The 18546-nt window shown below is 42.7% G+C and overlaps 2 protein-coding genes across 2 annotated transcripts in view; one reads left to right on the top strand and one right to left on the bottom strand.

Annotated features, from left to right (window-relative positions):
- LOC311130234 (small ribosomal subunit protein uS5m-like) overlaps positions 1 to 4141 on the top strand; it is a gene marked incomplete at its 5' end in the record, with an annotated part of 30304 nt that extends 26163 nt beyond the window's left edge. The window contains 6 exons of the mRNA XM_084162932.1: positions 260 to 350; positions 774 to 820; positions 952 to 1009; positions 2540 to 2602; positions 3184 to 3320; positions 3478 to 4141. Coding sequence (XP_084019058.1) covers positions 260 to 350; positions 774 to 820; positions 952 to 1009; positions 2540 to 2602; positions 3184 to 3320; positions 3478 to 3702 — 621 coding nt within the window. The 3' untranslated portion in view covers positions 3703 to 4141. The remainder of the gene's footprint in view (positions 1 to 259; positions 351 to 773; positions 821 to 951; positions 1010 to 2539; positions 2603 to 3183; positions 3321 to 3477) is intronic.
- A 6022-nt stretch (positions 4142 to 10163) lies between these two features.
- Positions 10164 to 18442, bottom strand: LOC311133064 (myelin and lymphocyte protein-like; the record flags this gene model as incomplete). Its single annotated transcript, XM_084166497.1, has 4 exons — positions 10164 to 10238; positions 10736 to 10864; positions 11026 to 11193; positions 18293 to 18442. 4 exons carry the CDS (start codon positions 18440 to 18442, stop codon positions 10164 to 10166), a joined length of 522 nt encoding a protein of 173 aa, XP_084022623.1.
- Positions 18443 to 18546: the final 104 nt, after the last annotated feature.

Genomic DNA, 18546 nt, shown 5'->3' with positions numbered 1-18546 from the left:
TGTTCTGGTCTGAGGTAATGGGTCGTTTAGTTCTCCTCCGCTTCAGTTCCACTCCCTGACTCTCAGGAGAGATTGAAATGGTCTTGCTGGGTTCTAAATCCCGATAGAAGTTGTTTATTCTCCAAGATAATGTTTTTGTAATGCTATCCTGACTGTCCTCTTTAGGGGTCAATCTAAGCTATCCCTTGTGGATGCTGCTAAGCTATTTTAACCTTATGGTTGTTGTTTGAGTTTCAAGTTCAAGTTTTATTATTGACAGGTGAAGAGCGTGTTCAACATGACAGCCAAAGAGGGCCGGAAGAGGTCCATCAGCTGCCTGGTCGCCGTTGGCAATGGGAACGGAGCAGCAGGTGAGTCCAAAACCCTGCTGGAGAGTAGCTCTCCAGGAGAAGTGGTGGCCACTTCTGAGCTAGTTAGCTAGCTACACTCTCAGGGTGCAAAGCCTCAATCTACTTTTTCCTCAGTGTGGCGCTTGAAAGCTTTCAGTTCACTGAGACAGATGAGTGTCTTTCTTTGATCGTAACTTTGCTGCCAAAAATGTATGATAGCGCATCATGGATTGGAATGTGATTGGTTTATCTGTAGAAGCTGTCAGCTTAATGAATGATAATTTTTTCTGGCTTGTTCCGCCTAACTGTCAAGTTAGCATGAAAAGTGGAACGATAAAGTAATCTGATATGGAAACTATGACAAGCTGATGTGGATGAAACCAAAAACATATATTTTTTAATTTTTCTATATACATTTACTTATTTCCATCTTTTGTCCTGCAGGTTTTGCCTTGGGTAAAGCGGCAGACCGTCAAACTGCACTGAGAAAGGTAAAATGTTGCCCCCTAACCTGGAAAATACCCATACTGGCACTGTATACAGTATGTGTTCAATTATGGAAGTGGCTTTGTTGAAATGTGGATACACTGACACACTGTCAATGGTCTTCTTCCCACAACAGGCAAAGAACCGAGCAGTGCACTATCTGTACTACATTGAGAGATACAACGACCACACTAGTAAGTCACTATGTGTGTGGGAGGGTCTCTGCGTGCATCAGTTTGAGTATGAGATCAGAATGTTTTGAGTCTTCCTCTCTCATCATTTGTACTCCTCCATCTTCTCTTGGCCCATTCGGACACAGGCCTGTTGAATAGGGGTCTGTTCTGGCTAACGTGGTTTTTGTGCTTAATGTCTGAACAGCAAACCAGGCTTTTTTCTATGCAAACCCTTGGACTGTAAGTGAGCAAGCTCAAATAATATCTTGGCTATTCCCTCAGCATAGACTAATTAAACTACAAAATATGTCAACAGTAATGTTGTTGCTAAATGTTTTCTGCAGAGGGGCTGTTGCTACAAATCGGTAGATCAAAGAGAAGTGTTTCACTCTGTAGGGGGTTGTGCATCTTTCTCTTGCTGTAAGTTTGTCTCTGTGTGAGTCACACACACACACACACACTGAAAGAGGCTGTTCCTAACAGGCCCAGACCTCCTGCAGCAGCTACTGCAAATATTCTGTTCTGTGGGTGATGTGTGTGTGAGACCATGCCGGCCCAGGCTAACACAGGCTGGCTCTTTGACTACCGTCACTAACCCACTCACGGTTACACCCGCTCAAGGCTCTGACTCATCATCCATGGTTCATCAGGAGTAGGGTTGCAAAGGGAGGGTATATTACTGGTAACTTTCTAAGTAACCAATAAACAACTTTCAAGTTTTTTATTTTACCACCTGACATTTAGGGGCCTTTTTGAGTACTTCAGATTGTCATGTGAATGACAAACTGTAAAACATCCTAAATATAAACCAACTTAGTGAATACTATTGGTGTTTAATACAATGTCTTGGTGCCAAACTGGTGGCAGTGTCTCATTGCTGCAACTCCCCAACGGGCTCAGGAGAGGCAAAGGTCAAGTCATGTGTCCTCCGAAACATGACCTGCCAAACCACACTTCTTAACACCCGCCCGCTTAACCCAGAGGAAACACCGTCCAACTGACAACCAATGTCAGCCTGCAGGCGCCCGGCCCGCCACAAGGAGTCGCTAGATGTGCCAAGTAAAGCTAAACCCTCCCCTAACCCAATTGAAGCTGGGCCAATTGTGCGACGTCCTACAGGCGGCCGGTTGTGACACAGCCTGGGATCGAACCCGGGTCTATAGTGACGCCTCAAGCACTGTGATGCCTTAGACCACTGCGCCACTCGGGAGGCCCTGTTGAGTAGATGATTTTTTCATTAATTAGGCTATTTTCTCTTGAACCATATGGTCTATCCACTTGAAACTCATGGACAATATGGACAGATATTTTAAAAAATATATTAATATATGAATAAATGTTTTTAAGTTATTCAAGTATAAATTACCTAAATTGCCATAGATTACTTGTTAATTACCAAAATTAGCAATAGTTACTGGTAGTTTTGCAACCCTAATCGGGAGAAATCCGAAAACGGCCCCCTATTCACTATTTTGTGCAGGACCGGCTGGGATGAGCTGACGACTGACAGCTGGGTTGACTTGGATGTTTTTTTTCTTCTGTTTTTAACAGTTTACCATGATATCAATTCCACTTTCAAGAGAACCACCCTACTCATGAAGAAACAGCATAAAGGTATAGTAGAGCATGAATATGTGTGTGTGTGTTTTTTTCATGGCTGCCACCTAGAAGAGCAACATGTTGATGAGTGTTGAACTGACCCCAGCACTGGAAATTATACCATGACATACTCTACACACACACACACAAACACACACAGTCGCTCTGATACTGTTCGTGTCACAAATCTATTCACTCACATAAAGGAACCCACACCTCTCTCTCTCTCATTTACACCCTGTCATGTAAACCTCCTCAGAGGCAGATGGGATTATGAAACTCCAGTGTAGTTGTGTCGGCGACACCGGGTTCTCCAGCTCAGGAGGAGTATCAACTCAGACCTTTGTCCTCACACACAACACTAGTGTCAGAGTCTGTTCTACAGTCTTAGACTCAAGCGATGTAGGCACAACCTCTCCTAAATATATAACTTATTAGTTGGGTATCAGTTAATACTCCTAACGGTGCAGGTTTTTTATGTGTATGAGTATATGTGCTTATGTGAGTGTCATTTTTTTGCAATGGAAGAGTCATAAACAACACTGTGATAGGCATGGAGGTTGGCTACTAGTATGTGTCTTTCTGTCTGTCTCTAGGTTACGGACTACACTGTCACCGCGCGGTCATCACCATCTGTAAGCTGATTGGTGTAGAGGACATGTACGCCAAGGTAGAGGGCTCCGTCAACCTTCTTAACATCACCAGGGCTCTGTTCACCGGACTGGCCAATCAGGTGAGCCGTTGTCAACATCGTCAGGGAGACCTGCTGGCTCTCGGCCAATCGCAGGAACTCTTCCTGCAAAAACATAGACAAGCTCTGAACTCACACACACACAAACACACACACAGACACTGCTTTAGATTAACCCTCTCCCCTTCTCTTTCTATAGGAGACCCACCAGTCTCTGGCGGAAAAGAAGCAGCTCCACGTGGTAGAGTTTCAGCCGGAGCGCGGGCCCCTGCCCCTCATCGTGGCCACCCCTAAGAAGGGTGTACGTCCCGACCCCGAACCTGAGGAAGAGATCCCCAACACGCGGCTCAACTGGGACGACGTCCGTGCTGCTCAGGGCATGAAACGCTCCGTCTGGGCCGGGGTCAAGAGGACCATCTGGTGACCGCAACACAATCGTAACACAAACAGAACACAAGACCAGCCCTATGGACTGGTTGGGATATGTTGGAGCGATGTTTGGCTGGATTCAGGTTGTTGGGTTGAGAGTGTGACTAGGAAGGAAGCCTGTCTCTCAGGCATCATAAGACTGGAGCCCCATGGAGGTCATCATCAAGAGACTCACCCCATCAAGAGACTCACCCCAGTGTTAATTACATCATCAAACCTAGACATTTACTGTATGCATATGTATAGCATCATGACTTTGTATTTCACCAAAGGTTGTGAAATACGGCCAAAAGAGTTTCACATCCAAACAGTTTAACTCAACCAATGGATTATCTTTTTGGACTGTAAGAATAGTGTTGTTTCAAAATCACTTGTTCATGTGACATTGTTGAAAATGTGAGCTGTCTAATTAAACATTGAAACTCTCCAAAATGGCTTGAGTTGTGATCTATTGCTTTTGAAAGACCTGTCGAGACATTTCCTGCTAAGATGCCAGTTATAGTGATTGTTTGTGTATACCGTTACTCCTCAGCATCTGTCTGTCGCTCGCTCCAGAGGCTCTTGATGTTTTAGCTTTTCAGGGATTTCAGCCTACACTCCAATATGCCACTACTAACATATTCGCAACGTTTTACAAACATCATGAAAACCAAACTCGGTGGTAAGAATGCACCAAGAAAATGGCTTCAAATAACTCAAGTGCTTTTAACAGTGAATGACTTTGTAAACACAAAGTATTATGTTCTGCCATACTTTACCGTACTCTGTGGCTTCCCATGTTATCTCTCCTTGACTATGATCTGACTCTGTTAATGTGTATAATTATTCTCTTATAATGGCCCCTGTAGTAAACCTATGAGTTATGAATAATTCAGTGTGTGTGTGGCAGGAAGTCTCTTTGGTTTGAAGTCTGAAGAAGCATTAATTCACACATGAGAAGTTCTCCAAAAAAGGAATCTTTCCAATAGTACCATCTGTCTTAAGCCAGACAGGCATTTCAATAATGTTCTGTTAATGTGATCTTGAATTTGCCTTGAACTTGGTGGTTGACATTATGGTAGGATTCAAAAAAGTAATAAACTCTTTCAGCTGAAAGAGCACATGACTAGGGTTGCAAAGCTACCAGTAATTTACAGAAACATCTATGGTGACTTTGGTAATTAGGACTTTAAATCATATTATTATTATTCTGCACGCTACTCCTCTTACACCCTTTAAAAATGTAGAACGGTCTGGAATAGTGTGCTTACATTGAACTTTTTGATGTATTTTATACTTTTGTGTCGATCTTCATTCACTAATGGTACTTTTTCAACATTCTAAAGCTCACCATTGTGACATGACTTCTGACATTCAATATAAACAACGTTTGACACAAATCAGCTAATTCTACCACTTTCCCATCAACTTAGACAAAACAAAGAGAGTATGACATCTTGGTCTACTTCTCTGATATTCAAATCTGGAATGGGAACATAAATACACTGCTCAAAAAAAATAAAGGGAACACTTAAACAACACAATGTAACTCCAAGTCAATCACACTTCTGTGAAATCAAGCTGTCCACTTAGGAAGCGACACTGATTGACAATACATTTCACATGCTGTTGTGCAAATGGAATAGACAACAGGTGGAAATTATAGGCAATTAGCAAGACACCCCCAATAAAGGACTGTTTTTGCAGGTGGTGACCACAGACCACTTCTCAGTTCCTATGCTTCCTGGCTGATGTTTTGGTCACTTTTGAATGCTGGCGGTGCTTTCACTCTAGTGGTAGCATGAGACGGAGTCTACAACCCACACAAGTGGCTCAGGTAGTGCAGCTCATCCAGGATGGCACATCAATGCGAGCTGTGGCAAGAAGGTTTGCTGTGTCTGTCAGCGTAGTGTCCAGAGCATGGAGGCGCTACCAGGAGACAGGCCAGTACATCAGGAGATGTGGAGGAGGCCGTAGGAAGGCAACAACCCAGCAGCAGGACTGCTACCTCCACCTTTGTGCAAGGAGGAGCAGGAGGAGCACTGCCAGAGCCCTGCAAAATGACCTCCAGCAGGCCACAAATGTGCATGTGTCTGCTCAAACGGTCAGAAACAGACTCCATGAGGGTGGTATGAGGGCCAGACGTCCACAGGTGGGGGTTGTGCTTACAGCCCAACACCGTGTAGGACGTTTGGCATTTGCCAGAAAACACCAAGATTGGCAAATTCGCCACTGATGCCCTGTGCTCTTCACAGATGAAAGCAGGTTCACACTGAGCACGTGACAGACGTGACAGAGTCTGGAGACGCCGTGGAGAACGTTCTGCTGCCTGCAACATCCTCCAGCATGACCGGTTTGGTGGTGGGTCAGTCATGGTGTGGGGTGGCATTTCTTTGGGGGGCCGCACAGCCCTCCATGTGCTCGCCAGAGGTAGCCTGACTGCCATTAGGTACCGAGATGAGATCCTCAGACCCCTTGTGAGACCATATGCTGGTGCGGTTGGCCCTGGGTTCCTCCTAATGCAAGACAATGCTAGACCTCATGTGGCTGGAGTGTGTCAGCAGTTCCTGCAAGAGGAAGGCATTGATGCTATGTACTGGCCCGCCCGTTCCCCAGACCTAAATCCAATTGAGCACATCTGGGACATCATGTCTCACTCCATCCACCAACGCCACGTTGCACCACAGACTGTCCAGGAGTTGGCGGGTGCTTTAGTCCAGGTCTGGGAGGAGAACCCTCAGGAGACCATCCGCCACCTCATCAGGAGCATGCCCAGGCGTTGTAAGGAGGTCATACAGGCACGTGGAGGCCACACACACTACTGAGCCTCATTTTGACTTGTTTTAAGGACATTACATCAAAGTTGGATCAGCCTGTAGTGTGGTTTTCCACTTTAATTTTGAGGGTGACTCCAAATCCAGACCTCCATGGGTTGATACATTTGATTTCCATTGATAATTTTTGTGTGATTTTGTTGTCAGCACATTCAACTATGTAAAGAAAAAGGTATTTAATAAGATTATTTCATTCATGCAGATCTAGGATGTGTTATTTTAGTGTTCCCTTTATTTTTTTGAGCAGTGTATAATGTACAGATCTAACTATACAGCTGTTTTAGTAACCACATCAACAACTTTTCGCCTCAATTTTTTCAAACTGCCGTCAATCAAATGATCCATAGCTTATAGGCTACGAAGTGCATGCTCGGAGAAGCACAGAGCAAAGTTATATTTCTAAAATAGCTGCTGGGATGGTGTAAATAAAACTAGGCTGCATTACACACTACAATGGATAATCCAACCCTGAGCCCCGGCCTGCTCTGCTCTTGCTGATATTACAAAAAAAAATGGTGTGCTGCCTAACCAATGGCTGTGCTGTGTAGGCCTGCAGTGGCAGTTCAGGACGAGAGTCAAATACTTTTTTTATTAGGCCTAGTCCAAAAAATGTTGAGTGCGGACTAGCCTATAGCCTATGTTCTATTCAGTTTGAGAAGGAGAGCGCAAAGATGAGGAGGACCGGAGGTCAACGTTGATAGCTTTGAAAACAACATTTTTATTTATTTATCAGAGTTATTAACCTCACAATAAGCCAGATTCGAGTAACTTACATTGTGATACTGAAACTTGAAGCAGCAGCCGCGGCACAAATCAATCGGAAATGGACAGCTCATGGTGCTGAAAGTGGTCAAATTTGAGTAATTCATTTCAACCATCTTCATTTTAATTTACTAACAACAAGGGGGCTTCGTGTTTCAGCCTAATTCTTCCTATTTAAGAAATAACAGGTAGGCCTACCTGTTTGACAGACGAAATTAGGCTATAGGCTGCTATATCCATGTCCACCCACCATGCACTCTTTAAATAGCCTACCTCCAAGTCAGTGAAAGGCTGTTAAGTTAAAACCAAGACTCAAATTGAGAGGATATGCCATAGACCTAACTTTTATTAAAGAAAATGGCAACAACAAAAAATAACACAGGCCTATAACTTTGGTCCGTGATGCTTTATGCTAGAAACAAGCTGTAAAATACCCGGGAAAGACGTGACTCCCATGCATATGGGGCAACCTGGTCTCAGAGCATTTGCTATTATTCTGTAAGTAAATTCGAGACACAACATTTAGTATGACATGTTACGTTTGTATTGGTATGTATTCATTTTTGGATGTCCATTGCCCATTTCGTATGATATGTTACAAATTTGAAAAATGTACAATATGTTACGAATTTGCAGAAGGTATGATATGTTACGAATTTAGCTAGCTCGCTAATATTAGCTAGCTCGCTAACATTAGCTAGGCTAGGGGTTAGGGTTAGCGGTTAGGTGAAGTGTTAGCTAACATGCTAAGTAGTTGCAAAGTATCTAAAAAGTAGTAAGTCATTTAAAGTAGCTAATTAGCTAGAATTGTCCATGATGAGATTCGAACTCACAAGCTTTAGGTTGCTAGACGTTCACGTTATACACTCACCCATCCACCCCAACCAACCATCCTACAAACATAACATATAATACTAAATGGTGTGTTGCAGATTTACGTACAGAATAATATGAAATGTTCTGAGACCTGGTTGCAACAGGATATCGCAATTTAATTTATTTGACATTCAGAGGCTGAGCTACAACCTATAGCCAAGGAGACAAAAAGTAGACTTTGCAGCTATCAGGAAATAACACTGATCAAATTGTTCACACTTTTACAGTGTTAGTTTCATCAGCAGTTGTACAGTGCATTGGGAAAGTATTCAGACCCCTTGACTTTTTCCACATTTTGTTACCTTACAGCCTTATTCTAAAATGTATTAAACGAAATGTTTTCCTCATCAATCTACACACAATACCCCATAATGACAAAGCGAAAACAGGTTTAAAGATTTGTTTGCAAATGTATAATAAAAAAAAACAGACATACCTCATTTACATAAGTATTCAGACCCTTTTCTATGAGACTCGAAATTCAACTCAGGTGCATCCCGTTTCCATTGATCATCCTTGAGATGTTTCTACAACTTCATTGGAGGCCACCTGTGGTAAATTCAATTGATTGGACAAGATTTGGAAAGGCACACACCTGTCTACATAAGGTCCCACTGTTGACAGTGCATTTCAAAGCAAAAAGCAAGCCATGAGGTCGAAGGAATTGTCCATAGAGCTCAGAGATAGGATTGTGTTGAGGCACAGATCTGGGGAAGGGTACAAAAAAATGTCTGCAGCATTGAAGGTCCCCAAGAACACAGTGGCCTCCATCATTCTTAAATGGAAGAAGTTTGGAACCACCAAGACTCTTGCTAGAGCTGGCCAAACTGAGCAATCGGGAGAGAAGGAACTTGGTCAGGAACGTGACCAAGAACCCGATGGTCACTCTGACAGAGATACAGAGTTCCGCTGTGGAGATGGGAGAACCTTCTAGAAGGACAACCATCTCTGCAGCACTCCACCAATCAGGCCTTTATGATAGTGGCCAGACGGAAGCCACTACTCAGTAAAAGGCACATGACAGCCCGCTTGGAATTTGCCAAAAGGCACCTAAAGGACTCTCAGACCATGATAAACAAGATTCTCTGGTCTGATGAAACCAAGATTGAACTCTTTGGCCTGAATGACAAGCATTACGTCTGGAGGAAATCTGGCACCATCCCTACGGTGAAGCATGGTGGTGGCAGCATCATGCTGTGGGGATAAGTAGTACAGAGAGATGCTTGATGAAAACCTGCTCCAGAGCGCTCAGGACCTCAGACTGGGGCGAAGGCTCACCTTCAAACAGGACAACAACCCTAAGCACACAGCCAAGACAACGCAGGAGTGGCTTCGGGACAAGTCTCTGAATGTTCTTGAGTGGCCCAGCCAGAGCCCGGACTTGAACCTGATCGAACATCTTTGGAGAGACCTGAAAATAGCTGTGCAGCGACACTCCCCATCCAACCTGACAGAGCTTGAGAGTATCTGCAGAGAAGATTGGGAGAAACTCCCCAAATACAGGTGTGCTAAGCATTTAGCGTCATACCCAAGAAGACTCGAGGCTGTAATCACTGCCAAAGGTGCTTCAACAAAGTACTGAGTAAAGAGTCTGAATCCTTATGTAAATATGATATTTCAGTTTGCAAACATTTCTAAAAACCTGTTTTTGCTTTGTCATTATGGGGTATTGTGTGTAGATTGATGAGGGGAAAAAAAACAATTTAATCCATTCTAGAATAAGGCTGTAATGTAACAAAATGTAGAAAAAGTGAATACTTTCTGAATGCACTGTATAATATGATATAAAACACAGGAAAAACATAATTTTGACTGCACTGGGCCTTTAACATGTCCATGAAAACCACTTCATAAAATGTCTGGTTTTGTGTCTCTGTTTCAAAATCTATGATTTTGGGGTATGGGAACAACTAGGTTGATTGTGACATTAAGTTGATTGCGACTTACTCGTCTTGATTGTTTACACATTCCTTACACATTCAGTGTCTTCAATGGAGACAACTCATCAGAAGGCCTTCCACCGAATGGAGGACAGGATGAAATGGATTAAATATAACAATGTAGCCAAGTAGGAAAACACCTGAGAGAAGTCCAAGAAACATGACATTCAGACATGAATAAAGATAACACACACCCCCAGTCCTGTTTTCTGATCAGCAGATTATACAGAAACACACAGATGCTGGCATTATCTTGCACAGATACTGTAGGTACATCACTAAGACACTGCTGTTATTCTGTTAATAATTCTCTCAACAACGTAGTCGCCTTTATCAGTAAATGGCATTTGCCTGTAATCTCTTCAAAGGGATAATAATTAAGCTCTTTCTAAGTGTAAAGGACAACATGTTGCTTGCTTAGCGAGTACCACTTCTTCCCGATTCGGCCCATACCTGGCGCGAACTAGGGACCTCTGCCTTGCTAGCACACGTGACCACCGTCCAGAAGCGTCTTACCAGTCAGAGACACGCGAAAAGCTAGCTAATTGCTGCCTCAAGTGGGGTCACTTCAGGCTGAGGAGTAAGTTTTACACATCCCCATGTACTAAATAAACATTGTTATCTATGTAGTACTTACCACTGCAGCAATGTCTATCTGGTCGTTTTTTAAGTTGGCTGTATTGTCTTTAAAATCAATGGTGACCTTCGCCAGGGATACTGATGCACTGAGGTAGAAGACGGCTGCCAGTCCGTGGATCGCAAAGTCCTGGAGAGACACAAATGAGACCCTTCGACATACACAATCTCACACAAAATCACATACATTGACACTCAAACAAAATCACATTCATTGACAAACATACTGACAAACATACAAAACACTCACCCACTCACGCACACAGACACACACCCTGTCTCAGAGCTTACCGCTGCCACCCATCCACCCTTGGTTTTGTGTCCCCCGGCAACGAAGATGACGAGCCAGAGGAATGTCGTAATGAAGCAGAACACAGACACAAATATCACCCAGCCCTGTGGGTTCTCTGGCTTTACATGGGTGGATGCCACCAGGATCCACACCAGACCCCCGAATATCTGTACACTTGCACGCATGCACACACACATACACAAACCCACACACACACAACAACAACAGCCTGCTCAATCACAACTAATCACAACAATTCAGTCCATATATACTACTCATCTATACTCTACAAAGGTCTCCTGAAGCTTTCATTGACTTGGAATGACATCAAGTGCAAGGCTGTATTCTAATAGTCTTCAATTACTCTTGTTGGGGATCACTGATTTGTTATGGCTGGTGAGGTGAAAGCAATATGGTGTGAATTCCACTCTTTCCCCCTTCAGTCTTCTTAGTTCCAATTGAAAACCACGTAATAATAATAATTGATTGGATTTATATATAAACTCTGCTGTACTCATTTCAAAGAAGTGAGAACTCATCTAAAGCAACTTGTACTGCAGAGCATATTGATTTGAACCATTGTGTGATACCAAGGGAATGACAATCGTCCGTAAAGTACAGAAAAGAGACAGACATTATATCTTTCATTATCACCCATCTTTAGATAAAATTATGATTGCACTCTTTCTGTGATGTAGCACTTAGATAAGTGACATCTACATCTTATGCAATGATGAGGCTATTACCTGGCACTAAAATGACCATACATCACATTTGTAAAATGAACTGATTACAAAGTTAAAGCTGCAATCCTTAATTGAAACAATAACAAAGTGGAGACCCTGCCTGTGTTTTGGTAAAAAGCTGAGGGATGGGCTTGGAGAAATGTAACCACTCTCAAATTGCAATGACTGCAAAATTCCAGTTTTAACCATGTTTTGAGTCTATACAGTGTTTATATTTACTTTGTTTACGAACATTCAAGTATAATAAGCTTATATTTTGGGTTCTGATGAGGTACAACAATTGAACTAAGCTCATTAGGCATTTGTAAGTTATATTGTTCAAGAATCAATGCTGTTTATTCAATGGGTAGGTTATATCCAAAAATTGATGTAGCAACTAAGGATTCTATCTTTAACTTTTTCGGCAATTGACAGGAAAAATGTGAACGAGATCATGCCTATTGAGTGGAATAAAAGTTTTATTGTGAAATTAGGTACGGCGTACGTTCAAGCAGCTGCACTCTATAATATTATAAGCTCTAGTCAGAGCGCCCAGTTCAATTCTGTTTGAGACCATTTTTAAATTCTCTAACTGGTTAAATGAGTGAGAAATAGATGTAATTGTTGCAAAAGTTTGTGAGTGGGCAAAATACAGTGCATTGGGAAAGTATTCAGACCACTTTTATGTTATGTTACAGCCTTATTCTAAAATGGATTAAATTGTTTTTTTTCCCTCATCAACCTACACACAATAACCCATAATGACAAAGCAAAAACAGGTTTTTAGAAATGTTTGAAGTTAAAAAGATAACCCCGGAAATATCACATTTGCATAAATATACAGGCCCTTTACTCAGTACTTTGTTGAAGCACCTTTGGCAGCGATTACAGCCTCGAGTCTTCTTGGGTATGACGCTACAAGCTTGGCACACCTGTATTTAGGGAGTTTCTCCAATTCTTCTCTGCAGATCCTCTCAAGCTCTGTCAGGTTGGATGGGGAGCGTCGCTGCACAGCTATTTTCAGGTTTCTCCAGAGATTATGAGGAGGAATTTTCAGTGAACTATTGGATAAACTAAGTTAAATCATAGACATGACGAACATATAGTCAGAATTCTCTGTTAGTAGGCAAGAATTTAATTTCACTGGGTGTGTGTGTGTGTGTGTGTGTGTGTGAAATGGGGATCTGACCTCGGGTCGAATTCCTCGCTCTTACCTAATCCATGGCTGTCCTACCTTATCAGAGACTGAAACCAGACTGTTGCCTAATGCATCTCTCCTCAAACATAGGTTCTGAGAGCGGAGCCAGAGTTGAACAGAGTTCAGACTAGTCATGAGTAATTACAGCATGATGGGAGGGAAGAAAGGAGTAGGTTTGGGTATGTTTGAAAGATTAAGTGTGAACCTGTCATGTCCAACAGTAAATCTTTAGGTCAAGCCAGGGAGAGCCGGGGTTGAACAGAGTTTAAACTGAACATGAGTGTTTTTGCATGATAAGGGATTGATTGATTGTATTACTATTGGTTCTGAACTGAATAAAAGTCAAATTTTGCTGCTATCATACACTAAGGGAGTGGATAGAGCGGTAGAGAGAGAATGGAACTGAAGAGAAGGGTGGGGGAACCTAAGAGGGAGGGGCTTTAAACTACGATGTGTGTGAATATGACTATATAAATGGAGAGTGGGGAGAGAGAGGGGAGCTACTCTGCAGACCAGCTCGGCTTTGTTGAATTGTAATAAAGTCTATCTTGATTCTACAAAAACTCTGGAAGAACTTTGATTTCTAATAAAGTATAGTGATAATTTTCCACATCAATGTTCAATCTGGTTCAAGTCCGGGCTCTGGCTTGGCCACTAAAGGACATTCAGAGACTTGTCCCAAAGCCACTCCTGCGTTGTCTTGGTTGTGTGCTTAGGGTCGTTGTCCTGTTGGAAGGTGAACATTCGCCCCAGTCTGAGGTCCTGAGCGCTCTGGAGCAGGTTTTCATCAAGGATCTTTCTCTACTTTGCTCCGCTCATCTTTCCCTTGATCCTGACTAGTCTCCCAGTCCCTGCCGCTGAAACATCCCCACAGCATGATGCTGCCACCACCATGCTTCACCGTAGGGATGATGTTGTTTCTCATGGTCTGAGAGTCCTTTAGGTGCCTTTTGGCAAACTCCAAGCGGGCTGTCATATGTCTTTTACTAAGGTGTGGCTTCCGTCTGGCCACTCTACCATAAAGGCCTGATTGGTGGAGTGCTGCAGGGATGGTTGTCCTTCTGGAAGGTTCTCCCATCTCCACAGAGGAACTCTGGAGCTCTGTCAGAGTGACCATTGGGTTCTTGGTCACCTCCCTGACCAAGGCCCTTCTCCTCTGATTGCTCAGTATAGACAGTTGTGTGACTTTCCAAATCATGTCCAATCAATTGAATTTACCACAGGTGGACTCCAATCAAGTTGTAGAAACATCTCAAGGATGATCAATGGAAACAGGATGCACCTGAGCTCAATGTCAAGTCTTCATAGCAAAGGTTCTGAATACATACACTACCAGTCAAAAGTTTGGATACCTACTCATTCAAGGATGTTTCTTTATTTTTACTATTTTTTACATTGTAAAATAATAGTGAAGACATCAAAACTATGAAATAACACATATGGAATCATGTAGTAAACAAAAAAGAGTTAAACAAATCAAAATATATTTTATATTTGAGATTCTTCAAATAGCCACCCTTTGCCTTGATGACAGCTTTGCACAATCTTGGCATTCTCTCAACCAGCTTCACCTGGAATGCTTTTCCAACAGTCTTGAAGGAGTTCCCACATATGCTGAGCACTTATTGGCTGCTTTTCCTTCACTCTGCGGTCTGACTCATCCCAAACCATCTCAATTGGGTTGAGGTCAGGGGATTGTGGAGGCCAGGTCATCTAATGCAGCAGTCCATCACTCTCCTTCTTGGTAAAATAGCCCTTACACAGCCTGGAGGTCCTGTTGAAAAACAAATGATAGTCCCACTAAGCCCAAACCAGATGGGATGGCGTATCGCTGCAGAATGCTGTGGTAGCCATGCTGGTTAAGCGTGCCTAGAATTCTAAATAAATCACAGACACTGTCACCAGCAAAGCACCCCCACACCATAACTCCTCCTCCTCCATGCTTTACGGTGGGAACTACACATGCGGAGATCATCCGTTCACCCACACCACTTCTCACAAAGACACGGCGGTTGGAACCAAAAATCTCCAATTTGGACTCCAGACCAAAGAACAAATGTCCACCGGTCTAATGTCCATTGCTCGTGTTTCTTGGCTCAAGCATGTCTCTTCTTATTATTGGTGTCCTTCAGTAGTGGTTTCTTTGCACAATTTGACCATAAAGGCCTGATTCACACAGTCTCCTCTGAACAGTTGATGTAGAGATGTGTCTGTGACTTGAACTCCGTGAAATTTTTATTTGGGCTACAATTTCTGAGGCTGTTACTCTAATAAACTTATCCTCTGCAGCAGAGGTAACTCTTGGTCTTCCATTCCTCCGGCGGTCCTCATGAGAGCCAGTTTCATCATAGCGCTTGATGGTTTTTGCGACTGTACTTGAAGAAACTTTCAAAGTTCTTTAAATTTTCCATGTTGACTGACCTTCATGTCTTAAAGTAATGATGGACTGTCGTTTCTCTTTGCTTATTTGAGCTGTTATTGACATAATATGGACTTGGTCTTTTACCCCCAACCTTGTCACAACACAACTGATTGGCTCAAACGCATTAAGAAGGAAATAAATTCCACAAATTAACTTTTAAGAAGGCACACCTGTTAATTGAAATGCAATCCAGGTGACTACCTTATGAAGCTGGTTCAGAGAATGCCACGAGTGTGCAAAGCTGTCATCAAGGCAAAGGGTGGCTATTTGAAGAATCTCAAATATAAAATATGTTTTGATTTGTTTAACACTTTTTTGGTTACTACATGATTCCATATGTGTTATTTCATAGTTTTGATTTCTTCACTGTTATTCTACAATGTAGAAAATAGTAAAAATAAAGAAAAACCCTTGAATGAGTCGGTGTTCTAAAACCTTTGACCAGTAGTGTATATACAGTGAGGGAAAAAAGTATTTGATCCCCTGCTGATTTTGTACGTTTGCCCACTGACAAAGAAATTATCAGTCTATAATTTTAATGGTAGGTTTATTTGAACAGTGAGAGACAGAATATTCAGAAAAAAATCCAGAAAAACGCATGTTAAAAATGTTATAAATTGATTTGCATTTTAATGAGGGAAATAAGTATTTGACCCCCTCTCAATCAGAAAGATTTCTGGCTCCCAGGTGTCTTTTATACAGGTAACGAGCTGAGATTAGGAGCACACTCTTAAAGGGAGTGCTCCTAATCGCAGCTTGTTACCTGTATAAAAGACACCTGTCCACAGAAGCAATCAATCAATCAGATTCCAAACTCTCCACCATTGTCAAGACCAAAGAGCTCTCCAAGGATGTCAGGGACAAGATTGTAGACCTACACAAGGCTGGAATGGGCTACAATACCATCGCCAAGCAGCTTGGTGAGAAGGTGACAACAGTTGGTGCGATTATTCGCAAATGGAAGAAACACAAAATAATTGTCAATGTCCCTCGGCCTGGGGCTCCATGCAAGATCTCACCTCGTGGAGTTGCAATGATCATGAGAACGGTGAGGAATCAGCCCAGAACTACACGGGAGGATCTTGTCAATGATCTCAAGGCAGCTGGGACCATAGTCACCAAGAAAACAATTGGTAACACACTACGTCGTGAAGGACTGAAATCCTGCAGCGCCCGCAAGGTCCCCCTGCTCAAGAAAGCACATATACAGGCCCGTCTGAAGTTTACCAATGAACATCTGAATGATTCAGATGAGAACTGGGTGAAAGTGTTGTGGTCAGATGAGACCAAAATCGAGCTCTTTGGCATCAACTCAACTCGCCGTGTTTGGAGGAGGAGGAATGCTGCCTATGACCCCAAGAACACCATCCCACCATCGAACATGGAGGTGGAAACATTATGCTTTGTGGGTGTTTTTCTGCTAAGGGGATAGGACAACTTCACCGCATCAAAGGGACGATGGACGGGGCCTTCAAATCTTGGGTGAGAACCTCCTTCCCTCAGCCAGGGCATTGAAAATGGGTCGTGGATGGGTATTCCAGCATGACAATAACCCAAAACACACGGCCAAGGCAACAAAGGAGTGGCTCAAGAAGAAGCACATTAAGGTCCTGGAGTGGCCTAGCCTGTCTCCAGACCTTAATCCCATAGAAAATCTGTGGAGGGAGCTGAAGGTTCGAGTTGCCAAACGTCAGCCTCGAAACCTTAATGACTTGGAGAAGATCTGCAAAGAGGAGTGGGACAAAATCCCTCCTGAGATGTGTGCAAACCTGGTGGCCAACTACAAGAAATGTCTGACCTCTGTGATTGCCAACAAGGGTTTTGCCACCAAGTACTAAGTCATGTTTTGCAGAGGGGTCAAATACTTATTTCCCTCATTAAAATGCAAATCAATTTATAACATTTTTGACATTTTCTGGATTTTTGTTGTTGTTATTCTGTCTCTCACTGTTCAAATAAACCTACCATTAAAATTATAGACTGATCATTTCTTTGTCAGTGGGCAAACGTACAAAATCAGCAGGGGATCAAATAGTTTTTTCCCTCACTGTATATTACATTTGGAAAGAAATGGCACCCCTTGTGTGTACTTCCGGTAATACCATATACCCCAGTATGGTACAGAAACGGTATAAAGGTATGAAAATCTGGATATGGCCCAACCCTACATTGCCCCATTGTCTGTTGTCTTGTGGATGCTGGTCTTCATGAGGAATTTTTCCATCTTATTGCAGAGAAAATGGCATTAAGAGCATAGAGCAGAGTCATCCCATAAGACATCACCTACAGGCAAAATAAAAGATACAGAAAGGTGAGGAGTGGGATGGACCACTAGTTCTCTCTGCTTGGTAATGTGAGGTTTAACCCTACAGTGTAGCCTGTTTAGGTTACTATTTAGGCTACTACAATATTCAACTTGGGTCTTCTTGGGGAAAATTCAGTAGGCTTCAGTTGAGGTACACTTTTTTTTATCACAGGTGTTAATGGAACATACCACTGCAGCAATGTCCATTGTCCAATTGGTATTCTTTGAAGAATACATTGGTAGAAGAACACCTTCCTAATATTGAATTGCACCCCCTTTTGCCCTAAGAACAGCCTCAATTCGTCAGGGAATGGACTCTACAAGGTGTCAAAAGTGTTCCACAGGGATGCTGGCCCATGTTGACTCCAATGCCAAATTGGAGTCAACATAAAATCACCCGCGGGCCAAATTCCAGTTGGGGAACCCTGCAATAGAGACTACCTGCTAAAACACTATAGCCTTTCAATAGACAAAATGTACATTATACTTTCATTGTCATCATTCTTTTTGATTATACATTAGGATGGGAAGAAAATCAGTATCATTGTCATTTTCATACTTTTTTTTGTAAATCACTGTTATCAAAGATGGCTGAATGAGTGGCTTTGAGTCTCACCAGTGTGGGCCAGATGCTGCTCTTATTGGCTCCACTGGTGAAGATGAATAACCACAGGGTAATGAAGATGAAGCAGCACACAGACACAAACATCACCCAGCCTTGAGGGTTCGCAATCAGCATCTTAGTGGAGGCCACCAGGGTCCACATCAGACCCCCAAACACCTGCCACACAAGCAAGCCCGCATGCACACACACACACACACACAGATTCACACACACAGACACACATATACACACACACACACACACAC

The sequence above is a fragment of the Coregonus lavaretus genome (genome assembly GCF_964263955.1).
Source record: "Coregonus lavaretus genome assembly, chromosome: 1".
Classification (NCBI taxonomy): domain Eukaryota; kingdom Metazoa; phylum Chordata; class Actinopteri; order Salmoniformes; family Salmonidae; genus Coregonus; species Coregonus lavaretus.
Note: the sequence above shows the minus strand (reverse complement) of the source record. Positions and strands in the feature narration are given on the sequence as shown.